The following is a 26,552-nucleotide window of genomic DNA, read 5'->3' on the forward strand; positions in this document are numbered from 1 at the left end:
AATGTTAACTTTCCCACTGAGATGGCAAATCTAAATGATTGATAAAAACTTTATTAACTTGTGGGTAAAAACTGCTTGTAAGATTATAAAGTTTTCTGTATAAATACATGTATGATCTTGCTAAACCTGTAAACAAAAAGAAAATGTATTTTTGTAATAACTACAAAAGATATATAAACATCTGGATAAATAAAAAATATCACAAATATTGATACGTTGTGTTAAAATCCCTCAATAGTAAATAAATGTATCAAAATTGTCACTGCAGACCAAAATAAATGAATATTTCCCTTTTCCCCATGAAAACTACAGGGGTCATATGTGATGTCCAGCAGGTGAACTCACAACCCAAGTTAATCCAAAGAAAGTCGGACCAGATGCCTGATGATGCCACTAAATTAGAGGATGACCTCCAGAAAGTCATCAATCAAATCCAGTCTTTGTCAGGTGAAGACGACAAAACTCGCAGCATGGGCGTCTCCTCCGCAGGAGGCGGTTTGGACATAAATGCATATTATGATGCTCTAAGTCAGTTGCACGCCGTCTTCCAGCCCCTGGTGAGAGAACGATTCGTAGCCGACCTTCCCGCCACATTGGTCTGCCTTCTGTCTGGGAGACAGGACTGTGGCCTTGAGGCAGAGCTGACGAAGACCGTGTCCCTGCAGCTTGGGAAACCACTGCTGGCGTTTGTGTCATCCCTGAGATCCCAGACTTGTGCTCCACCCAGCGGCGAGGGACAGTCCAGCGGCTTCCTGACGGCCTATGTCAGGATGGGGGAATCCACGCTGGCTGCATTCAACGGTGTTCAGCAAACATTTATAAACATACTGTCGAGTGTTCCTCTATCTGGGAGTCTGATGAGCACTGTGAGCGGTCTGGTGGATGCAGCTGTGACGTATGTCTCAAAGTTCATGGCAACGTTGCTCCAAATACCAATGGACTATATCAACATAGCTTTACAGTTTGGAATAAGAGTACCGTCTTTAGATGGAACGGAGACCTGTGAGCAAGGTAAAACAGGATTCTTCATCGCTGTAAACCTTAGAGTGCACCACTGCATACAGTTTTATTTACTTGTTTATGCTAATATAATTGTTTCCCCACTTGTGCAGGAGACCTCAAGCAGCTCATTATGTGGTAAGTCACATAAACCCCTTTTTCCTGTATTAAAGTTACCCTGATGGAGCTTTTGACCACTTGCTGTATTATGGAGCATCGTTTTAAAGGGTGTAGACAATGTGAACTTACAGCTGGAGCTCTTCTATGGCTCGACATTAAAACTCTCCCAACATTAAAAACAATTAACCAGCATGTTAAATATCTGGTTCTTTGGTAATAAAGGTTGGTAACTTGGTCCCACTCCGATGACAGCGTTATGTAAACATGTCAGTGATGACATCAACTAGCTGAAAAATGATTCAACACGATGCAGCTTAAGTTAATTCACTATTAGACTCTCTGTTTTGGATGAATGTATTTACACTATGAGAGAGGAAGACCTCAAGCATAAACAGAATGTTTTTTTGTGAGTAACACTGAATGTTCATTCATATTTACAAGAAAACTCCACAGGGCACCTTTAATTCATACCTCCCTTTGTCTCAGAGAAACCTGAGTGCATTTTAGTCAACGCTTTTGGGTTATTGAAAGAATATGTAACAATACTTAAATTCCTGTTTAGGGGGATAAACCACAATGTGAGCTGGTCCTTCAGTTCCTCCATCATCGACATCCTCCTGGACGTCTTCCTGGCTCCTCAACACTCCCTGTGCTCGTACCCGGGGCCCGAGTGCTTCAAACGCAGCGTCTCAGAGCCACAAGATGTCACCGACGACATCCTGCTGAAATGTGACCGCCACAACCTGGCCAGGCTCAATGACACGCTGTGTGCTGACCTCCTCACGGGGTCACGTGTGGCGGCCGCCCCGTCCGTGCTCACCTTCTGCCAGGCGCTGAACTCCCTCAGCCCCAAACAAACGGAGCAGGTGTGGAGCAACGCGTGTCATGCTCTTCAAACACTGGCGTCTCCGCTACTCAGCAGGTCATCTGACTGCAGAGCTGGGGATGCTCAGCCTCTCGACCCTCCCTCCGAGACCCCCGCTCGTTCTGCACCTTATCGAGCAGCCAGAGAGGCCTCCAACCTCAGGCAGCTGGCCTGCAACTACAACACCTGGATGGGAAATGAGATGGCGGACGCCGTCCTGGTGTCGCTGTGCAGCGACAACGACCGTGAGGAGTTTGAGAAGCGAGTGTGTAACAACGCTACGCTGATGAGGAAACTGCTCTCCGATCAGATGAACAGCTGGCTGTACGGATACTGTGCCAACTCCTCTGCAGCCCCTTGGTACATGGTGAGTCACTTCTGCACCTACGAGCAGTGGATCGACCAGCCCTCGGTCCTGGTGGACCCCTCCGTGCTGGAGTTCTGCATGACCCTGGACAGTCCCAGGCTGACCAAGCTCATCTGCCAGCACACCGGATTCTTCATGCTTTTATTCTCCAACCCTGCAAACGTGCGGCTCATGCCCAACTGCACAGACCGGCCCCCTCCGCCGTCGTTCCCCACTGTGGACTTATTAATATTAGATTCTTGTCGTTACTCAGAGTGGCACGACGTGGTGCAGATCACCACCGACGTTTTGTCACAGTGCATCCGCTTCGATCACGATGGTTTTACCAAAGAGGTTTGCTCCAACCAAACGTTTCTCAACAGTCTGCTGCGTAATAAAGCAAACGCCTGGCTCGAGGGTCACTGCGACTCCGTTGTCACCTTCCCGCCCCCGGAGCCGACCCAGGCCTTCAGCATCATGGGCTGGTGCGACTACCACACGTGGGGAGAGCGGTGGGTGGACGACACAGTGGTCGGCCTGTGTTGGCAGTACGATCAGCTGGCTTTTCAGAAGAATGTCTGCTGCAAGGCGTCGGTGTTTGAAAAGCTGTTAGAAGACCCTCGGAACAAATGGCTGACGTCAGTCTGCACCGACATAAAGGAAGTAGAGGAAATACCAGTGTTACTGCAGGTGGGTATTTAACATGGACGAGAGGGAGTCGTGTCTCCAAAGCCAAGCCAAAATTACATTCAAGTCTAATTTCATAGGGAATCTGCACGCTGCTGAATAAAAAGGCAGAAGAGGCTCTTAATATGCAACAATAATGCATTTATTCCATGTGCAAAAGGTGAAACTATGTTTCAAAATTTGCCAAAATGTTTACGTCAAAGGACCATCATCGTCACAACTTACAGACCATGTCATAGAGACGTGATTAGGTGATCACTCAGACTAACGGCAATAATAAATCAGAAGGACAGGAAGAGGCTAAAGGTGTTTCACATGAACTCATCCATGTTTATATACACAAACAAACTAAAGCTGCATGAATCCCTAGCCTCCTGATAAAACTGACTAGTTTGAAACAGCTGAATGGTACAGAATGTGTATTCTGAGGTCGTATCTTTACTTCAGGTGTGCAGGTACTCCGAGTGGACCCGTCCCATCATCGTCGACATGACTGAGCTGGCTCTCTGCGCTGAGATCGACCCGCTCAACTTCACCTCCAAAGTCTGCGCCAATGACACGGTCCTTCAGAACCTGTTGGCCAATCAGGACAACACCTGGTTGATACAGCACTGTGCCAACCATTCGAGTCCAGGGCCCCACCCGAGTGGAGATGCTGGGCTAGGAGACAGTCTGGCTGGATTCATCCCGGCCGAGCAGTGCCAGTACTCCAGCTGGAGCACATCTCTTCCAGACGCAGCGCTGCTGACTCTCTGCTGGGAGAACGACCAGTCCAGTTTCGTCTCCTCCATTTGCCCGAACGCTGGTCTTCTGTTTTTGCTGTCCCGGGAGCCATCTAGCACGTGGGTGGGCAGCATGTGCACCACGTACACCAACTACACCACCACCAACAGCAACAGCAGCAGCACCACCACTGCAGAGCCTGACTTCTGCCTGGCCAGAAGCCTGGTGCGGCAGTTCAACTGGACCTGCTCAGCCGACTTCACCTCGGCCTGCCAGCCCGGAGCCAGTCAGTATATGGCCCTGCGGACGATGGCGCGCTGCTGGGCGGAGAGTCTGAGTTCCAGGGTGGAGGACCTGCTGACTCCACCCGTGGCCACAGTGCTGGAGCAGGCAGTCAGCACCGCTGTGGTGATCCTGTTGGCCCTGGAGGAGGTCCAGAACACCTCGCTGCACGTCACTGAGAACATAAGGACGAGTGTGTTGGCGGCTGTAGTTCGCCATCTCGAGAGGGAAAACAGCTTTGACAAGAAGAGGGTGTTGCTGCAGTGCTTTGGGGTGCGTATTATTCATTGTGCAGAAAATGTTTGAAAAGAAAATATGTCGCTATCAGTGGTGGAGAAAGTAATCAGACAATTGAATCAAACTAACAAATAAAAGTTCTGCATTGAAAATATGACTAATTTAAATTTAAATGTGCTTAAACTATCAAAAGAAAAAGCACGTACGATTAAGAGAAAAGCCCCCTGAAATGGAAATATCCCAGTAAATTACAAGTGCCTCAAAGTTCTACTTGAGTACAGCAGCTGAGTAAATGTACCTTGTAGTTGTGTAGTGTGAAGAGAGAAGGAGAGATTCTCCCTCATTTTTAATTCATATTGGCTCAATCAGTTTCTGTGTAGAACCGTCCGTTGACTTTATGGTTTATCCAATCATTCACCAATATCAGTTACCGTCGTCATAACGCAGCTGACCTTCAGCGTTCAGACAGCCTGCAGCCGGTGTACGGTTACACTCCTGTCATCGATAGCTCTTCCTCCGGCTGTAATCTCTACTGGCTCTCACCTGATTTGACAATTACAATAATGTGTTGAAACAGACTTCCGGATTATGTTGTGACATTGATCCCTGTGTTAATAGTGTAACAACCCTGTGCATGTGTGTCTTTCCCTCCTGCAGAGAGTCTTAACCAGCTTGATGCAGACGGCAAGAGACGGGACCAGTGATGAATTCTTCATCATTAAGGTGATTCATACCATGCCACCTTAAATGTTAATGCGAGTTCATGCTAGCTGCTCGCCTTCAGGGATGGCAAAGTCAGTGTGTCGATCGCTCCATCACTTTGGTCTGGACTTCTCAATTGTTGGATGGATTTCCATCAAATTTTGTACCGGCATTTGTGGTCCCCAGAGGATGAATCTTAATGAATTTGGCAATCCCCTGACCTTTCATTTGGTGCTGTCATGAGGTCAAAGTTTGCACTTATCGTGTAAATATATTTTATATAGTTAATCTTTATTTGTCCAGGATTGTCCCATTGGGATTTTGGATATTCGATAAATTGAGGAAATTTTCAGTCCATAAAGAGCAAGTACGTTCAGTGCTCAAATTTGACTTAATGTGTTTTTAAAGTCAATGAAATAATTTTGAGTGATATTTCTCAACAAGTATTGTGTTTATTGCCCTGAAAATGTAATAAACACATTCACGTCCCACTCTGGATGAATCATTTTAAGTTTGGTGTACCTTAAGTTTCCCTCTGGTACCATCAGGTCATCATTTTGATTTGCCCAATACTTTTGTTTACCAAATACCTACATGAACAACAACTACATTCCCATTAATATCAGCTGTATTTTGTGTTCGGTGCTAATTCAAAAATGTTAGCATGGTCACTAAAACTGATGAAGAAGGTAAATGTTGTCCTAACTCAGCAGAAGCATGTTAGCATTGTCACTGTGGCAATGTTGCCATGCTAACATTAACATTTAGCTCAAAGCAAAACTGCCTAAAAGTACAAACGGTCTTGTTTCCATGGACACCAGTGTATTATTTATGTCTTTATTATTAAGACATAAATGATGTATAGTGTTTTTCTTGTTTGTGCGGACTCATTTCCTCTGTTTGTGTGTCCAGGAGTACTTCAGTATTCCACTGAGCAACCTCAGCTCGGTGCTCCGTGCCGCTCACATCCCCACCGTCAGACTCATCCTTCAGTACTACAGCCGGAACAAGGAGACACTGCAGGTGAATGAGAACAAAACCATGTGAAAGCTAAACTAACCGAGCAGTCTTCTGTTTCTTCCCGAATGTCCTCGTACTCTGTTTCACTTCCGTTGAGTTGATTGCAGACTACACATGTTAGTGTTTGCTCCTGTCTGCTAGTTACCCGATAAGTACCTGCCCACCATGGTGTCGGTGCTGTTCCAGACCCACCTGGTAAAAGATGGCAGTCTCTTCCGTGAGCTGGCTCCCCTGCTGGTCTCCGCCAGCCCAGCTGACATCCAGGCTTTGCCCTCAGTGCAGAACAACATCAACGTGTAAGTGATGGTGTGACCTGATCATTTTTAATTCCCAATACCTGCTGATAATGAGCCTGGTACAAATTATGATGAGGCACATTTATAAATGATTATTGTGGCACTTATTTTAAGATCTGTCCTATTTCTCTGGTGCACTTTTGTGTGAATGATGAGGTTTGTTTCTTTGGTGCCTTAAAGGTTAATCTGCAATAAGTTTGTACACATTGCTATTAGCAGAGGAACATGTTTTTCTGGAACAATTAAATTAGTTTAAATTAGTTGTTTTCTGGAGAAATCCAGATATCCATAACAATATTTATGAGGATATAGCTTGTTTTTTGGTAATTCAATAAATAAGCAGTCTATACGAATAAACACATGATTTTGCGTACTCACGTTTGAATTAAATATCTGAATGAAGAAAATAATATTTTCTCTTTTAATAAGAACTTTAGTGCAAAATGATCAGATCTTCACAGAAATTTGAGTTCATGCTTGTTATTATCAATGTAGGCAATGTAATTGTGTATCACAACATCACAAAATCTGGTTTAATCATGATATTATCCCATTGAAAGATCTATTAGCCCTAGATGTCACAGCTCCTGTGTACACGCGTTTAAACAACACATTCAACAGCATTATTACTGTATTTGTCTAGGAAGGAGACCATTAACAGACACTTGGGGCACATGACCCCGGAGCAGCAGCGAGCGTTTGGCACGTGGTACAGCAAAGTAATGCCCCCCTCCGTCATCATCAGAGGTCATCAGTCACTCATCAGGGACACTGGAAACCTGATCGCCTACTTGCCCTTCCACAACTTCCAACACCTCTCATCTGCTCAGGTAACAGCCCTATGAGCTCTGACACCTGGCTCAGAAACCCGAGAAGCCGGTACCTCGTCAGCTCCATTAGCCTCCGGGCACAGAGCTACTTGTCACGAATGGTCAAAGGAAACACAGACGGACTCTTCTTTCTGTCACCGCCAGCGTGTGTCATACGCATGTGGCTAATGTGCAGCAGCACATGCATTAAGAATGAACTGGAAATAAAGGGGTTGCTGACCTTTCAGTGCTCAACCATGTAAGGTTTCAAGAAATTGTTTGAGTGATTGAGTTAAATTTAGTTTGATTTAGCAAAACCTGTTTGTACGGATTCGATTAACAAGATATTTTCATTTGTGAGCTTTCGGGGTGCTTGTAGACAGATTTGGTCACCTTTGCTGGCATATCTTCATATTCCACATACAAACAGGAGAGTCAGGCTTTTCATTTGACTCCAGGGAAGAAAGTGAATAACCATATTTCCATAATTCAGATTTAATCTGTATTTCCCCAACTTTGCAAGAAATTAGATGCTTTAAACTTTTCCTTTAAATGAGTTGATGATTCTGTCGAGAATGAAGACGGCTACATTATTTCTACTTGAAAAAAATATTTCTCACAATTTTAAAAGTATTTGATGTCACATACAGTATTCAGACAGAGATGCCATGACTGTCTCCTGACTGTTTCCGTTACCATGTGTCTCCACAGCTGTTGGACGGGCTGGATGTGTTGCAGAGAAACACCCTCACCTCTCTGAAGCAGGAGTTCGTAGCTCACAGCCTCGTCGGCACCTACAGCAACCTGACGGGACAGGATTTTACCAGGTTGGGAACAACTGGAAGCTCCTCCAGCCTCTGTCCATGTTCACTGTGCTGGACAAGAGCTCAGTGTGTGTAACCTCAGATAAAACCTGGTTTAACACACTGAATTATAGTGTAATTGATTTAGTTTGTTGCTTCCATAATATGATAGTGTGCTACATGAATATGAACATGTAATATTTACTATTTGTTTTGACAAATTTGTTTTTCTGTCATTATAGTCATTTTCAAAAAGAACCTCATACAACATGCATACAAATAAAAATATTTCATCTCATATGCAGCAATAACCATGGCAGCACCAGATTCATATAAATATGTTTCAAAGGATAATTGACCGCAAGGAAAATGTATGATTTGGATTTAAAAACACATTAAAGCATCAAAGACAACTATTCTGCACAGCTTACAGTGGCTTGTAATTGACAGAGATAACAGTCTGAAATTAAACGTCATAAAGTGAAAAGAAAAATGACACAGACAGATATTTAATCTAGAGAACCAGCAGGAACGTCTACTGAAAATCCATCATATTACTATTTAAACTAATAATAATAGTAATATGGCTCTGTCTTTGCTTTAGTGGACTTCACAATGAAATATCTGATGGTTATGTCCATATGTGCATTGGGCAATAATGAATGATATTATTTTTATACAAAATGTCCAGATTTGTGTAGCCTCTCATCTGCTGCTACGTGTGTTTTTAAAACAGTGTCTGTGATTCTAGGCTAGGGAATATCTCGTGCCTGGCAGAACCAAAGGACCTCCTTGGCTACAAAGACATGGAGGTCTTCGGTGTGATCCGGGAGATCGTGATGAACTGCACACGAGGGGGACTCCGTCTGCCCAGCCATCTGGTATGAACAGAAAGGTTATTATTTGGTTTCTCTATTGTTTTTAATATGTGTACTCTCATTAAACTATTGCATTTTAGTGTGTATAATAGTCTTTGTGCTTGTTCTGAACCTCATGTCCAGATTTCCAGCTTGTTACTGAACAGCCCAGAATTAAAGGTCCCCTCCTCGCTGAGTCCTGACCGACTGGCAGAGCTCGGGCCCCTCCTGCCCTCGCTGGGCGTGACATTCCTGCAGGGCGTGGCCCCGTCCCAACTGCTCCTCGCACTCCCGGCCCTCGTCTCTGTTCCCTTCAGCCTTGCACAGGTAGAGATACTCAACCTAATGTACAGTGGAAGGTGTAGGAATCATCATCCCTAGCTCAGGTCCTACTGATATTTAACAGTCTTTGTAAATGAATGTCAGTCCCTTTCTCTGCATGGGCCCCTTTGTATTCTACATGGTTGGGTTTCCTGGCAGCTGGTGGGGCTTGTATGCTTGAGGAACAGCTGACAGGCCCTCCGTCTTCAGCACACTGACCCCTGAGGTGAGACGGCTAATGAGGCAAAGACCTGAGCTTTACTTCACCCGCAGCTATCCTCTGAACCGGAGCCTTTTACTTTTACTTCAGCCTCACAGCTGTTGTCTGGCTTTTATATGACACGAGGAGGAGTCTTGAGAGGATGAACGTCTTCAAAACTACAGAGAGTTTGGTGGGGTCCATCTGTCAACAGCGTTGTTCAAATCCCAACAGGCTTCAGTTACTACTTTGTTTGTTTTCATTTGCTCCTATTCTGTATGTTTTCCAGGCATCCATAATTGTAGACAAGATGTCTTCAAGTGCTTCCGTGAGTTATTTTTGTGAACACATTCATTCACAATGTGAGTTAAGCACAGAAACGCTCACTGCCTTTGTGCACCCTGAGCCTCACAGCTTCCTCCCCTCTGCCCAGCTGACCGCTCCAGGCCGGCTGCAGGAGCTCGGCTCCCTCGTTGTGGGAATGAAGACGGAGACCTTGTTGACCCTCACATCGGACAGGCTGCTGTCATCCCTGCCCGCCATGGCCCAACATGGTGGGCAGGCCACATTGATGGAGTTGACTTGTGGCCTCAGCCCAACACAAGCAAACGCCATCTCCACCAAACTATGGGTACAACACAAGAACCATGAACCATTGACTGAATTTTTAAGTTTTATCAAATGAAGGTGTCAGTTTGGCTTCGTTACAGTCAAAGAAAACATTTGAATAATAAACATACAGTCAAATACAGAGTTTATTTATGTATTTATAGTATTAAGAACACAATATCTTGTCACTTACCTCAAAAGCTGAGTACTGTATATAATGCAATTAAAAGAAAAAAAACTGGTCACTTTCTTCTGGTAGATTTCAAATGTGATCTTTTTGAGTTGTGTGAAGATCTGTAGAAGATGACTACGACACCGTCTCACCTGTTTTCTGACCAGGGCTTTCCAGAAGTGGTCGGTTGGCTGGACGATGTGGAGCCGTTGTTGGATTGTACGCCCCTGCTCAGCATCCAGCCCAGGATTCATCTGCTCGTCAACATCACCACCGCTATATTCACAAAACCCTGGAAGACGCAGCAGGTATCACTTATACTTGATGATCTCTTCCTGCTTCCTCTCGTTAAATATGCTTCCTCTGTTATTAGAAGGTGTGTATTATAGTATCTTGGCTAACTGCTAAATTATTAAGTAGAGAAGCAAAAGCAAAGATGACATCATCATCACTGACAAGGTGAATGGACAAACAACCCAGACAATATCAGATTGCCCTTTTTTGTGATCATGAAAGCAGCTCAGAACCTGCATAAACCAGCATGTTATGCGGTTAAACTTAACCAGATTTCTTTTCATTTTCTTCCCCAGGCTAAAGCCATTTTCAAAGTGGTGCTTGATACTAAACCAAACCTAATTGAACAAGATTTCCTGTAAGTAAAATTAATTTCTGTAATAAATGTCCACTCTTTTCCTCGTCTGTATCCAAAATGTATGAGCACTTTGGCAGCAGATGCTCTCTTTGAACTGTGTTGGTTCTTTGCAGGTTTTACAGTTTATGTAAGGTGTATGTGCGTCTGTTGACACTCACCTCTCCATGTGATCAGGAGTCTGGGGACGGTGGGCCAGGGCGTGAGCTGCAAGGTCCTACAGGAACGTATTCGGGCTGATTCCTCGCCTTCCTCATTGAGAAGAATCCTGGTCTTCCTCAGGCGGCAGCCGGGTCCTCTTCACACATCACTGGTAAACGTGCCTGTTTGATTGATGCCATACTGTCTGTTACACTCTATGAAATGTTTTTTTGTCTATAATAACCGTGATATTTGTTCTTGTGTACAGAAAAGGTGTGTGATCGAGGAGCTGTATCAGTTTGAGTTCTTCTCTGAGCTGCTCAGCGGTCTTGGAGCTGAGATTGCCCTTTCCATGCCGTAAGTCAGAGAGCGCAATTCATAACTTCAACAAAGGGCCATCTCATTGAAAAGTCATGTCGCGACATGTTGGCAGCATCTGCCATCAGTACAGTATCATATAGTGTGATTGTCTGAATGCTGACATGTAGTGTAGAGCACTTTGAGTAAGAAGACTATAGTCTATAGAAACACTACATACATGCTGGTTCATTTCTCATGTTAATCTATCAAAAAAAAAACAAGGTATGACATGAAATATATAGTATACGATGGTATTAGATGTATGATTTATTCAAAATATATATATTCTTTGTCAATGTGCTTCTGTTTTTGCTGGCAGGGTGAGCACCATCAAGAAGTTTCCCACAGATATGATGCACAGTCTCAGGAGGGTTATTGTTCAGGAGCCTCATCAGTTTCTCCTGCTGTCCAGAACAAAACAGGAGCTTCTGGTTGACAAAATGGTGCAGAGGATGGTGAGTAGAGCCGAGATCTTGAGCTTGAAAACAGGGAGATTGAGAACAGGAAGATGAGTTTGATCACTGTTTCTCTGCAGGGCATGTACACAGGGGTGTACACTGAGACGGAGTTTCGGTCACTGGGTATCATGGCACCGTTTGTGGTGGATGAAGTTTTCATTCAGCTGGACCGCAACTTCTTCATCAACAATCTGGATTTCCTCCAAGGGCTCTGTTACAGCAGCAGCAAGATGGACGTGGTGGCTCGTATCCTGCAGGAACCGGCAACATTTGGGTAACATGTTCACCTCAAACCGAAGGTTTTAACTGCGGCAGACAGTGTTTTAATGCCTTATTGAGCATATATTTACAAACACAGTATAACTACAACATTATACTGTATATCATTGACATATGATGAGTATAAAGAATACTGTAAACATTAAATTATAAAAAATTCAATAACAAAGATTTGTGTAATAAAAATAGTTAATAATTAATGAATAGTTCAAAATAATGGCATAATTGGACAAATCTCAACATTTCTTTTGAAGTTCTTGATTTTGCATTTCAATTTTTTTTATTTTTTTTATGAATTTGACTTTTTGTAATTGACATCATGAGAAATTAGTTAATCAGCAAATTACCTAAATAACCCCAACCCATATACACATTTAGAGTTCATCCTGTAGGTTTTAAAAGGTTGTGGGATTCAGTGAGATATGTAAGTTTACAGTTACGGGGGACAACAATCAGATTGTTCTGATCAAAAATGATCAGAATGTTATGAAGGAGGTTTGATATGACACAAACCTTCTGCCTCTAGATGATGAAGATGTCTGTTTGTTTCCACAGCCCAGTGAACAGCTGGAACCAGACTACAATCAGTCAGGTGGACCGGTTTCTCTTCTTCCTGCCTTATGACAAACTGCAGGAGATTTCCCTGGTGAGAGTCCTGCTATATTTTTCATTATTCTTTAAAACTCTTAACTTCACCGATGTACAGAAATTCTTAGTGAGACGTTGGGATTGTTACTTGATTCGATGGCAGGTTAACCACCAAAGGCCGTAAATAAATCCCTCAGGTGTCACATCTCCAGCAGGTGTCAGGATCAGGGGATGAAGTTCCTGTGTTCCCGTCAAGCATCGGTGTCTCTACGTGTCTTTATGTTTGGCTGTGTGTGTTTCCACAGGCAATGATGACTGTGGGCCGTATCGAGAAGCTTTTCATGAGCCAGCATCGCTGGGAACGTGGGGACATCGGGATCCGCTGCTTAGACCAGAAAGACAGACAGAAATTCTTTGAAAAGCAGCAGTTTGTTCTGCAGTTTTTCCTGGGCTTCCTCAAAATAAATCCTGAGTCACGTGAGCATCAGTATGGTTCCTAAATCAGTCTGCTTCTTCATCCAAGGCAGTCAACATGGAATATAAAGCATTGCGATAGTTAGATGAGACGACCAATATAGCTCTCTTATTTGTCCCTTGAATATAAGTATAGCTAGCAGTCCATTAGCTTAGCTTAGCACAAAGCCTGGAAACACAGAGATCTAAAAGGTTCAAAAGGTAACAGTATCCACCTGCAGCACCTTTGAAGCACGCTAATTAACATGTTATAACAAGTTTAAGCCGCACAAAAATGAATGAAAATAAAAAAACAATGTGGTTTTACCGGGAATTGGGTGAGCTACTATTTCTTGGTCTGGCACAATTACTTTCTGGAATCTCGTCGATATCGTGAGCATGCTTCATGTCCAATGTCTGTATGGCAATCATGTCAAAAGTATTGTTTTACATTTAGTTTTGTATCAATAATGTAACATCCTCCTCATCAGATATTTGTGTCCTTTACCAGCGGCTCCTCTGGTTCCTACTTGTGAGATTCTGCATACAACAGCTCCCTCTGCCTGGACCACCAGCAGTCTGACCGGCATGTCTTCATCTGCCTTCTCCAACTGTCTGGAGCTGATGGGTCATGACCCGTTCCTCGCATCTTACCAACGCAGCCAGGTGCTCAACAAGGTCAAACAGGTGAGATGCGTCTGTCGGCCCATTTAACAACCTGCCAGATGTGTCTCATTTAAGGCTGTTCAGGGTAGTTTCCTCTCCTCAGTCCAGGTCTTAACAACAACTGTGCTCTGTCTTTACCGGATGTGTGCAGATATACGGCCCCGTCTCATCCTTCTCCCAGTCTGTGATCTCTCAGCTGGGTGGAATAGCAGTCGAGCTGTCACCAGATGAGCTGAGCAGCCTCCGACTGACTGAGCGGAGGAGCATCGCTGCTCTGGGCGCTGTCAGTGCCTGGAGCAACAGACAGGTAGCATTTGGCATTACCATACGACCCGTATTAACTCAGTATTGTCCAAATAAGACCAGAATCTGACTTTTTTACATTTCTTTTGTTTCACCATTTTAAAAATGATCTGCCTTTACTGTGTGTAAAATTTGCATTATTTCATGACCACTGAGAATACATAATTCTGATTAATAAGCAGATGTAAATTATTGATAGTAGCTGGAAACCTTTGCAGATGCTTTTGTTTTGCGAAATGAATACGCTAGTTTAGAACTTTAGGCATATAGCTCAGTGAGAACTGCACAAAATGTAATTTCATACCTGTTTGAAACATAAATCAGTCATATAAGTAAATGAACAACTGATTTTTAAAATTTGATTGAACGTTGAATGTTTTTGGCAATAACCATTGTATACGTATGTTGGATAATACCCAAAAAGGGATATTCCACAATTGTCATGGATGACAAGGAGGCAAAGTACCAATGTCCCTAAAGTTGACTTAATTTCTCTCTAAAAAGTTAAATCTTCATGAAAGGAGTATTGTGTAGGGCTGTTGTATTGGGGCTGGAGCTACTGAGTGTGTGGTCAGAGAGCGTGTCTGGATCATAACTCTTGTTTTCATCCCAGCTGTCTGCACTGTTTACCACGGTGTTAAACTCCACCAAGCAGAGTCCGAGCCAGCTTGACTCCAGCACACTGGTGGCGATGGGATACATGGTGTGTGGAGCTAAAACCACGGAGATGAAGTCTTTCAATGCTGTAGAGTTCAGGTGAGCAAATTAAAAACGTACTCTTTCACTCTTTCATTTTTTCAATTTTGAATGCCGTCCTTTTGGAGAATGACTCTGCAGCTTACAGTATTCGGTGGTAGTAACTTCCCATGCTGTGTCTCTCCCTGGTGGCTGCAGCAAGGCGGTGCTCTGGCTGGGTCAGCTGAGGCTGTCCTGCTCAGATGAGCAGCTGCTGGCTCTTGTCGGGCTTTTGGACCACAGTCTTGCTTTTGGACCCATGAGTTCCTGGGGAACTGATGTCTTCATTGAGATCGGAGTTCTGGCAGGTATGCATTCGCTGTCTTCACTCAACTTCCAATATTTTCACACATACATTCACTAAAACTAGGAAGTTGTTATGGTCATTATGTAACTAATTTCACTGTAGACAGCTGTACTAAATTACATTGTGCAAGAAATGTAAATTTGGACATCTGGTTTAATGTCAGTCTGGCACAAATATCTTATTTGTGTTGCTCAGTCAAATGCTATGTGCTCATAACCTTAAATTAGAGCCATCTTGTTACATCATTTGTTTTGGGAACACCTTCTAAATGTACTCTGCCACTCCCTTGTCGCTGCATCCCAGAGCTGTTGACTCGGGTGACCTTTGTTCTACTCACTTACTCTCTTTGAAACCTTTTGCCCTTTTTTTTTACAGCTGGTCTCCCAGACATGGCTATGTCAGCTTTGGTGAAAGAGCAAATAGAAGGAGTCACACCTGCTGCCATCTCAATGATACCACCTGATAAGTTTCCTGTAAGCTGACATTTAATGAAACAACAAAACAATATATTTTGTAAGCTCTTGTGATTTAAGAGGATTTCAGTTTCAGTTTCTGAATCTTCCTGTGGAGTTGAAAATGTCTAGGTTGTTGTTGGTGAATAACAGCTCCTTGTGTCTTCTCCTCTTGTCTCTGTCGATCTACTTCTCTGTTTCTCTGTGTCTTTCTGTGTTGTTATTTCCTCGAAGGTGTTTCACCAGAGCCAGATCAGTATGTTCTCCTATGAGCAGGCTGCTGCAGTGACTCCGGAGCAGCTCTCGGCTCTGTCAGATGTCAAGAGGACGGCTCTGGCCATGGTGCTGACACCGTGGGAGGACAGGCCTGTAGACTTCAGAGGTGAACCACTGACATCTTTGACACTTGTCATGCGCTGATGATTGTAATAAGGGGTCACATTTGAAAGTATTTATTGCTTTATCTGGTGAACACAAACACTCTAACTGAAGTTGTGTGTCAATTGCATTCTGATACTACAACAGTATGTCATATACAAATATTATATAGTATAATAATAAGTGCCTTTGAAGTTAGTAGAGGAAAAACAATGTACTTGAGGTTTGCACTAAATAGAGATCTAACAAGACGTGCACAGACAGGCAACACTCCAATTATGACGCCAGAAAGCTGTTGCCAAAATAAACTTTACGAAGAAAAGGCAAAATGTTTTTTCCAAACATTTAATGCTGTATTTTTCTTGTTTGTGATCATCCTGGAGCTGTGTCACCATATGCAACGTTTTATGTATTTCAAGCTGTCAGTATGACACAGAATATTTACAACTCGCAGTCACCAAATATGATCAGATCCCACACAAAGGTGTGAATGCATTTTATGCATAAAATGAAAATATGGAATTGGGATGCATTATGGGACACAATCATGTGCTCTAATTATTTCACACAAAAAAAAAGTTTTAAGTACTAAATTATATCATATTTAAAAAAATAACATATAACCTTGTGTAACTGAGAACTTCTCATATGATAATGTGCTTTTTGGGTGATAAAAAGAAAGCAGATGCTATTTGCACCCGACTTGGCAACACATTAGAAACGGTATATGTTTAAGTAACTTATTGTAGGCTATGTTTATGCAACTAACCAAGTAGTTTTGTTGCCAAAACCTAACAAACTACAACTGAAAATATTAAGTCAACTAAATGTAAAAAAAAAATATAACAACAAGCTTCTCACAGAACTCAGTCCCCCAGGTCAGAGTCTCATCCTCCACAACATTCTTCCTACATCAACTCTACAGCTCTTTATACTACTATTACGCTTACTATTACTACTACTACTACTACTACTAAATATTGCCTTTCAGCTACCTAAATTGTGTAGCATCTTCAATTTAGCCTGGTGTAAATAGCCCAATAATTGCCATGTGACTATTCTCACCCATAAAAATGAAACAAAAGCAGGTTCAAATGAACTTCTGTTTATTGAGTCATTTCATAACAGGAATGTACCACTAATAATGGAATATCACAACAGACCAATGTTACGTTACCATATCATAATAACATGGTAACGTAACAACCAACTCAAGAAGGTGTAATGAAGTACTCTGTTTTTTATGATATACAGGGATGATATATGATATAGCTTTCCATTTGTATTGGTTTCACTGTGTTCCTGTAGGGAGGTCACTGGGGCTGGCACTGAGCCACAGTCCTCTGTGTCTCATACTGGAACTGCTGATGCTGCTGGTGTTGCCCTGCCCTGACCTGATCTGCCCTGGCACATGACCCCACTCACCCCTGCTGGATCAGGAAACACCTCTTCACCCACACAACTAAGATGATCTAATGTATCTGTACAATACCATACCTCTTTGAAATAAGCAGCACTTATATTACAACATTCATTACGGAAGAAATCAAATTAATATGTTAATTCAAAAAAAGTATACAATATAAATGTCATATTCATCGAGTCTAACACAGTTTTTTTTTCATTATACTTGGTTTATTTATTTTTTGATAAACCTGCATGAACCCCTACTGCCCCTTCTCAGGGATGTGACGCCATACCCAGGAAAGCAACCAAAAACACTTAAAAGATTTAAATATATTTATGATACAGTTGTTATGAGCAAGTCAGTGTTGCAAATCTACAAATTTATAAATGCTGTAAAATTGTTTTTGTTAGAGTAACAGCTGTAATGTTTGCTACATTTTTGTGAGTTATCTTGATTAGATAACAGGCACATACTGCTCAACAAGACCTGACTGATGAGTGTTGATCAACTTCGGTCTATATTTTGCTGTGAGTTTTGTATTGTTGTGCACTCATCCTGGTGTGATAGATATTGCCCTAAATTATTAAACTCAATCTGCCTCTCATTGACTCGGTTCATGTGTAATAAACATGATATATGATCATCTATGGACATACTTCCAGGAAGCTCCCCAGAGGGCAAAATTGCAGCGGATTGCTCGATGTGTGGAGACACCAGAGTGATCAGCCGTTGGATCTCCGCACGGGGCAGCCGGTACTTTGCCTGGACAGCCCGGTCTGACAGCATGTCCAGTGGGGTTTTTTCTTTTTTAATAAAATGTGATGATACTCTAAAAAGGACACGGACAGCGAGATTCCTTGATATAGACACAGACAGCGAGATTCCGCGATATAGACACGGACGCCAAGGTTTCGTGATATAGACACGGACGGCGAGATTCCGTGATATAGACACAGACGGCGAGGTTCCGTGATATAGACACAGACAGCGAGATTCCGTGAAAATCGGAAAGCCTGATTTAAGCTTGGCCGTGAGTTGTTGTGTTTGCCCAAAACGGGAGACACAGAGGAGGTGAAAGCAGAGAAAAGGGCCGGGTTTCCCAGATTCGATCGTTCTTAAGGAGGCTCAGAAGGGTGTTTCCCAGACGTGTTCTTAACTGCCTTCTTAGGAGAACCTTAAGATCAAGCCAAAGAAGCTTCTTAAGAAGCTCTTAGTGGGAGCTGTCCACCGCGGTGGTGCTGAAATTGAATCAATCGATGCCCGGCAAATCGATCACCCACCTCTTTATCAGCGCATAAGTCACATGCAGCGTCCCGTGGTCCCCCCACACAGGTGCAATTAGGCATGTATCATGTGTGTGTGCAGGGGCGCCGAAAAGGGGGGGTAAAGGAGATGGATTCTAGGGGCCCATGATTGAGGGGGGCCCAGAGAGGCCCCTAATGATGATGAAATTATAATACAGAAAAAATAATGACACTAAGTTATTAACTAACATATAATCACAAATGTTTTATTTTCCATGTCCTGGTAACAATAACTTTATTTGTTTTGGAAACATCAATGCCTGCAGGGCCCCCCCTTCCCCCCCTCTATTTACGTAAAATGGTTCAGTCCACTGGATCAGCTGCAGGTAGCGCACCGGTGGGGTCACACAGCGCCACAGATTGTATGTAAAATAGCATAAAACAATTTTGCCACTATGTTGGGGGGCCCAAAATCCCTAGCGGCGGCCCTGTGTGTGTGTGTGTGTGTGTGTGCGTGCGCGCGCGCGCCAACAGGTGTATCCAAGTAGTAATCAAGCCCATTAGCGCATATACGGTATACCCCCCGTGGATATAGGCACACGCGAGAATGCAATGAGGGTGCCATCCACCACACTGGTCACCGGGGGATCTCAGCCACTGCGTGGAACCCTTGGTGAACCTGGCGGACTTCGTCCCGTGTGGTGGGCAGGGCCGGTTTTTGCTATGGGCAATGTGGGCGACCGCCCAGGGCGCAATCTATGTGAGGGCGCACGAGCGAGCGCCCTCCAAAAAAATAAAATAAATAAATAAAAAATAAATAAAAAAACTGTCGCCATATCTCTATACTACCGCCGCTCATTTCCATGTCAAAGTTGGTGGAGTGAGAGTCTTGCTGCTGAGAGTCAGAGTCATACAGGTTATGTGTGTGTGTCAGAAGAGGCAAGAGGGAGGGGGGCGGCGGGGGATCAACTTGCGACTGCAGAGGTCGGCAAGAGGGAGGGGGGCGGGGGATAGACTGATCCTAGGCCACCACACAACACAAACTGCTGCCAAATAAATTGTATTTCATTCCTAAAATTAACATAGACCCATATACCTACATGTAATTAATTGGGTTATGTGAAAAATGTAAAAAAAAAAAAATCTGTGTCAATCTCCGTGAATTTATTTACGTGATGTCACGTGACTCCGGTTGATTGACGGGCGAACGGACGGTGTTGGCAAAAGGTCATGCAAAAGTGGTATATGGTATTAGGATGATACAAAACAAAACTCGTATGTAAAATACAATATAGTTTACTGCACAAATCTTTTTTTAATGCTCCACAGAGTAGTTTTATTTGTTGTTGTTTTTTTTAGCTTTCTTCAGGGATTTTTCAAGCATGGTTATTAGATCCTGTGGAATCCTTGTGCAATTTACATTGGTGTTTATATACTGTATTTATTTATCTTGTTTTTTCTCTGTTCTTGTTACCTTTTTGTATTTAAGATGATATATATTAAAATAATACAAATAATATAATATATTGTTGTGTTGGTGTCAGGGTTTGGGGGTAAGGTATATTTTTTAATTTTTTGGCGACGAGGTGGGGGGGGGGGGGGGGGGGGGGGGCGTTGCAAGGGATGGTTCGCCCAGGGCGTAAATCCAGCCAGGACCGCCTCTGGTGGTGGGCATCTTTATGTGGGTCCGGGCATGGCGCAGGAGAATCGGTGTCACAGCTGCCACACTCCGTGACACCGATGCTTTGCTGAGGCCGGTGCCCCCCACCACTTCCAACAAGAAAATACAAATACAGTGGACTCTTTTATACTATTGTATTTTTGTTTTGTTTTAAGTCAATATTATATAGGACATGGTTCTGACGTTTTAAACAAAACGATTGTTGTAATTTTGATGTAGTTGCTCTCATAATGTTGATTTACTGTCTATCAAACTACCGGTATTTAATCGGAACATTTCTAAATGATGAGTCATCATTTTGACCTGATGAAGTAATGATTACGTAGTGTAAATATATTCTTCGTTGGTTGTCACGTTACCCAGCCCACACCATATCCTACTTATGTTTACTAATCAATTTAAAAATAAAATAAATAAAAGTACCCGGGTTGCCATGTCGCTGTCACGCCGCCCGAGGTAACGTGGAAGTGCGGTCACAAGATATGCGTACCGAGTGACGTCCAGAAGGTGGGAGCCGATTGTGAACGCGGCCAACGGGCTGCAGCACTGACTTTACTGCGAGCCTGTCAAACACAAGCAACACAGCCAACATGGCGGACTGGGGTGAGAAACTAAGTTGGGAAGCGTAGCAATCTTTGCATCACACGCTTGCCGCGGTCTTCGTTTCGTACTCCGTTGTTGTCCAACTCACTCGTTAGATGTGGATTGGCCTAACGAATTTCATGTTGTCGTTTTTACAGACGCTGAGACCTTCGAGCTGGAGGAGCCGACTAAAAAGGCGGCAGCGATGGTGGATAAATGGGAAGGCGAAGACGACGATGACGATGTTAAGGTAACCTACAAGATGTTTTCTCCTGCGAGGTGTAGCGTCCGCGTTGCGGGCGTTGACCGAGCTGTAGGGTGGACCGGTTGGTGTCCGGGTTGAAGCGGTGTTGCCCACGCTGTGGTGCCATGCTCCAGCGCGGGTTCAGGCTGCCTGTCACTCCTAACCACCGTGTTAGCTCCGTGCTAGCTGCCGGCTAACTCATGTGGCTGTGTGTCTATGTGGCTTTTATCTGGCAGCCTGTAAGTAACGCCACTTTAGCTAGCTAAGGTTAGGCTAATCGTTTTTTGTAAACGTTAGCTTGCTATTTATCGGTTGTGGATCAAACTTAATTTCTCGAAGCTGGTGGTTTTTGTTTTTTATTTGGAGGCGGATAATTGTCGATGTATTTCGGGGATAGTCGGTCTACATTTGGATAAGCTAGCCCGAAGCTAACATCTTACCGGGCCGGTTAAGATAGCTAGCAAACACGCTAACTCCCATATCAGCTTGCGTGTGAAAGTGAGCTTTGAGTAGCCCCAACAATGGCGTCGTTACGTGGTTTGAAGTACGTGTGTGGACAATGTGTGATTGTTATACAACCTGTTGTCAGCATTGCCAAAGCGTTTGTTGTATTAAATGATTGTAAGATTTCAATTTGTTTCCTGTCCTGGATTCACCTCAGCCCGAGTTTTGTTCGACATGAGGCGGCCTTAGCTTGCTAACCAACTTTAGCCACATTAGATGAAATCCTCATCTGGGATGGTGACTCAACGCCAGCCAAGGATGAGGCCTAGAACTTTCCATTTTCTTTAAAAACAGACGTGTAGTCCGAAACTGGTGCTCAGCTGATCCTACAAAACAGGTGGATATTAGCTGGTATGTTGACACGGTTGCTGTCCAGAAACCTCGGGTAGTGACCCAGGGAAAGTGCTGGTAGAGGCCTCTTCAATTGTTCAGCTCTGTCACATATGGTAGCCAACTAAAGAAACCGATGATTTCGTGTACTCCATAGTGCATATCTGTCTTAATGAGCAAGCTGGGTAACAAGTTTGTGCCAAATTAGGGATTAACACAATTCATTTCTGCCCAAAATTAATTACTTTGTAAGTGGAATTTATTAAATCATTATATTTTTGCTACGATTAAATACAACAGATCCTTTGTTGAAGCTCATTAATGTGTATTTCCATGAAAAGGTAAGTTAGTTGTCACAGATTATGTTGACTTTTGCAGATAAGAGAAGTGTGTGGGAAATATTTTTAGTGATTTGAATGAGGTAAAAGATAGCATTTAAATTAAAAATAAGAATAGCGTTGATATTGTTGGTGTGCAGTACACCACTGACTACTTGGCAGACATTCAATTACATGTCTGAACTTGGTTGATGGATCAGTCCTCAAGTAGGGCAGGTTTGGTAATTATCTCAATATGAACATTTATGTTTTGCCTGTCACAATCGGGAACTTGTGAAAACCCCACATAAAATTATTATCTGCTAATGTTCTAAATCAGTGATTTCTAATCTAGCAAGAGTCTAAAAGGTGAAACGAGTCCTTTTAATTAAAACCAAAAAAAGTAAGTGCATTTGATTACAGACAAGTTATTTATCACATATACACATCACATACAACTTACTTGTTAATAATTAAAAAAAAATGTAGAAATACATTTTGGCTGGAATTTTTTGTTGTTGCATGAATTAGTAATGTTATGGTGGTAGTTGTATTGCACTCGGATTCTGACTCCTCAGTCGCTGAATAAAGTAGAATGAATGGGGGTTTGAAATTGAAAGTACAAAAGACAGTTGAAAGGCAAGTGGCAATGCTGGCCCCAACAGTTGGGCTTTTAATGCTGAAGATAAGTTGGCAGTGGAGCTGACGAGAGTGCCACTTCTTCTAGTGCCACGTTTAGCAAACTTGCCTGTCACAGAGTGAGAGGAACAGCAAAAGGCTGTTTAGAGGTGAGGTGGCTCTTTCATTATTACATTGTTTATCTACAGTAGGAAGTTGTACGATGAACAAGCAATGAACCGTATAATTTAAATGTATCAAACAAAACAAGTTAGTTTAAGTTGTTTTTTGGTTTTAATTACTGCTTGCTCAGATTGGGGAAAAAAACAACAAAGTAGAACAAAGTCATAGGATTACAATCTGATTTTGCATGTTTGATACATACACATGGATATTTAAGTTATTGCCCATCATCTGTATTGAGCTCTTTATTGATCTGGGTCAACCGAGGGCTATTGCACAAAAGCAGAATTTAGATAGTCAGGATAAATGACTAAACTGGATTCAACATATCTGAGTGAGAGCAGCCTGGCTCAATCCGTTGCACAAAGACCAAACCAGGATGAACAGCAGCGACTAAGTCAAGCCAGGTGCAACTAATCCTAGAGAGTTTGCACACGCGCCTTCCTCAACTAGACCCTGAGCTTTCTTCTGGCCATTTATCTGATTTTGTTTAAGTTTGTGTAAGTTATGTGTGTCATGTTTGAAAGTGACTTTCCTCTTTGAAATACATATATAAACTTTCCACCTTCCAATTTATTTTGTAACATAAATTGACATTATCCCTGCACAATAAAATGGCAACCACCCCATCCCATTTTTTTCACAGGACAACTGGGATGATGAGGAGGAAGACAAAGAGAAAAAGGCAGATGTGAAGAAAAAGGGTACGGATTTGTATTTAATTTCTGCCTTTTTACTTGTTGTCTGCTTTTACTGCAAATCCACATGTTCCATTATTGATATTTTCAGATACAAAAGTTTCTGAAAAGAAAAAGCTGAGTGAGAAGATCAAAGAGAGAGAAAACCAGTTAAGGCAAAAAGAACAGGAACTGAAGGAGTTGGCGGTAAATGTTTTTTTTTTTAAACCCCATATTGCTATACCAGTTCTGTATAATTCAGACTATTGTAATTTCTAATAATACTGTTGTGACATCTGTCATTACAGGATGAAGAGCTCACACCCGAAGAACAACTTGCAGAGAAGATAAGAGTGAAGCAATTACAGGAAGATGCCGACTTGGAGCTAGCAAAAGATGCTTTTGGTAAGACATCAAATGTCAGATAATTAAGATTAAAATGAAATAATACAATAAAACATAAACTGATAACATAAACAAATGTATATGGGTCCCTAAGATTACTTTTTAAATACTTGTGACCAAGATGCATACTGAGCGTATCATTTTTCAATGGAAAAATCAGCTTGTCAGTGCTCTCTGGTGGACAAACTATATTATAGGCCATTTTCACAGAAGACATTTTGACTTGTCACAGTAGGATAAGCAGTGTAAATAATCAAATGATTGATGGCTTAATTCTGTTTATCTGCTGTGACTTGTCAAGTTGAAATGATAAATCCCCCTTTAACCATTTGAGATTGCATCCATGGCCATAATGTGTGCCTATTTTACTGAAGACAAATACAAAAATATAAATGTCTTTGTATTTTCTTTTTTATCGACAAAGGCACTTTCTAAATTGCGTCATGTGGGTGTATGCCCTTTTTAAAGAGACCTCAAACTTCTTTTTATATATTTATTTTTCAGGTGTCAGCACTTCAAACAGTGTCGCTGGGATTGATGCCATGTGTCCATCTTCCAAAGAAGACTTCACAGAGTTTGAAAAATTGCTGAAAGAAAAGATAACCCAGTTTGAAAAATCTGTGCATTATTCAAGTTTCTTGGATTCATTGTTTCGGGAACTCTGTATTTCATGTAAGCCCATCTTTTTTCTACTTTTTTATTTCTTTAAATATAGATGATTACACTTGTTCACTTAATTGGCACCTTGCACTTGAATCAAAGCCAGCTTAACAAATACAATTTTTTCTTCCTCCCTCTTACAGTGGAAGTAGAGGATTTGAAGAAAGTCAGTAATTCCCTGACCGCCCTACTTAGTGAAAAACAGAAACAAGAAAAAGTAAGTGACCACATGCTGTTTTCTCTCTCATTAATTAAATTTTGTAGTTTATATGCAGAAGGGTCTGCTGTTTACCTAGCATAGTCACCTGACGTGTGCTCATAATTGAAATCAATTGTACTATGCCTAGTCTGGTAGTTTGTTTGCAGAATCTAAAATTGATATATTTGTTAATTCAAGTGTAATATGTTACATGCCTATTTACTGGCTAAATACATTAACAAATTAGTTTTATTGCACAGCTGAACCAGAGTATTGTTTGTAAATTTAGAAATCTGTTTTTCTGTAAATGTGTAGTTATATGGAACACAATTGTTTTTAGAGTGAATTTTATTTGCCTTTACAGCAAAACAAAGGGAAAAAGAAGAAGAAAGGGGTTGTACCAGGAGGCGGATTCAAAGCACAGCTGAGAGATGACCTTGACTATGCCGAGTTTGATGGTGGCTACGCCCAAGACTATGAGGACTTCATGTGACACTGGCTCCATCATCACTGCCCTTTTCCCCTCCCGACCCTCAGAAATGCAGCTGTACCTTCTCATGCTGTCCAGTGCCATCCTGGAAAATCTGAACTATGTGTTGCCCCATTCATCTTGCTTCAATGACCAGAGGGACTATACCAGGGAACATCCAGTCTCCCCAACTCTTCATGTTCATACATATGGAATTGCCTTTTCTCTGTCTCATTCAGCCTCGACTCTCACACATCATGTATTATCTGTTGGGTGACCCAGCTTCAATGGAGATTACATTGTATCTGCTGTCGTCTGAGTTTAGCAGGGCTCATTTTTAGTAAATGTTGCTCCTGTTAAAATAGCAGATGCAGTATTGTTACAGTTACAAGTAAAATTACATAGAAACAGAAGGTTCTATGGAAATTCATTAACCAGGTCTTGCTTACCTGTGGATGGTTCTCTTACAGGAAAGTATATAGTATCTATAACTTTGGTTGCCAAATTCAGAACAATTATGACATTATTCATCTTCATCTCTGGAAAGGTTGCATTGTGGGTGATTTTGAGACTGACGCAACATGTATGTTATAGTAATTTTACAGAGAGCACATGACATTCACTGTAAGGTTAAAGTGATAGACAAGTAGATTATAATGGGTCTTAAAAACCTCACAGCAATTCTCTTGATACATCTCTGGAATTTCCTTGAAGATAAGAAGCAAAGAGTACTTGAAGGTATTTTTTGTGCATGACAAAATTGCAACTTACTAATTGGATTTCTACTAATGCAGAAAAGGTATGGATCAGGCAAGTGGATTAACTTGCTAAGACTGGTCTCCTAATCATTGCTTCTGCAGGCTTGTATCAAGTGTGATGAGGAGCGGGGGCTTATGGGCTTCACCCACCATGTCTTCATATGGGCTACAGTTAGTTGAAAGGGGCATATTTCTCCTTTTCTTTTTGAGCATTGACCAGTTTCAATATTACATGGACAATTGGATATACACACAATGGGAAAATACAGCATCTGCAGTATTTTATAAGCATCTAATTTAATAAATCACTGGTCAAAAGGATAAGTTGTTTCTGTTCTTGTTTAAAACATTGATGAAAGAGACTTGAATGCAATAATGGCACCCTGATTAATTGTTAAAGCATGTGTAATAAATACTCTATTTACAGTTTCAAGTAAATATTTAACACAGTACAGTT

At 42.2% G+C, this 26,552-nt stretch overlaps 2 protein-coding genes across 2 annotated transcripts; both read left to right on the forward strand.

The window, feature by feature from the left end:
- Nucleotides 1-377: 377 nt before the first annotated feature.
- strc1 (stereocilin 1) lies at nucleotides 378-17,480 on the forward strand (the record flags this gene model as incomplete). The annotated part of the gene is made up of 28 exons (XM_084005572.1): nucleotides 378-1,011; nucleotides 1,113-1,137; nucleotides 1,682-3,020; nucleotides 3,465-4,295; nucleotides 4,917-4,982; nucleotides 5,874-5,984; nucleotides 6,123-6,277; nucleotides 6,921-7,107; nucleotides 7,798-7,913; nucleotides 8,641-8,770; nucleotides 8,891-9,073; nucleotides 9,556-9,594; nucleotides 9,700-9,897; nucleotides 10,215-10,355; nucleotides 10,638-10,699; nucleotides 10,874-11,009; nucleotides 11,106-11,194; nucleotides 11,517-11,652; nucleotides 11,733-11,929; nucleotides 12,490-12,580; nucleotides 12,828-12,999; nucleotides 13,487-13,662; nucleotides 13,793-13,948; nucleotides 14,558-14,700; nucleotides 14,839-14,987; nucleotides 15,362-15,459; nucleotides 15,673-15,820; nucleotides 17,125-17,480. The coding sequence occupies 28 exons, from the start codon at nucleotides 378-380 to the stop codon at nucleotides 17,229-17,231; spliced, it is 6,015 nt and encodes a 2,004-aa protein (XP_083861698.1). The 3' UTR covers nucleotides 17,232-17,480.
- A 3,139-nt stretch (nucleotides 17,481-20,619) lies between these two features.
- eif3jb (eukaryotic translation initiation factor 3, subunit Jb) lies at nucleotides 20,620-26,533 on the forward strand. Its single transcript, XM_084009235.1, has 8 exons — nucleotides 20,620-20,752; nucleotides 20,890-20,981; nucleotides 23,574-23,631; nucleotides 23,717-23,811; nucleotides 23,913-24,009; nucleotides 24,514-24,681; nucleotides 24,813-24,886; nucleotides 25,233-26,533. Exons 1-8 carry the CDS (start codon nucleotides 20,740-20,742, stop codon nucleotides 25,359-25,361), a joined length of 726 nt encoding a protein of 241 aa, XP_083865361.1. The 5' UTR covers nucleotides 20,620-20,739; the 3' UTR covers nucleotides 25,362-26,533.
- Nucleotides 26,534-26,552: the final 19 nt, after the last annotated feature.

This window comes from Eutrigla gurnardus (assembly GCF_963514095.1).
Source record: "Eutrigla gurnardus genome assembly, chromosome: 1".
Lineage (NCBI taxonomy): Eukaryota > Metazoa > Chordata > Actinopteri > Perciformes > Triglidae > Eutrigla > Eutrigla gurnardus.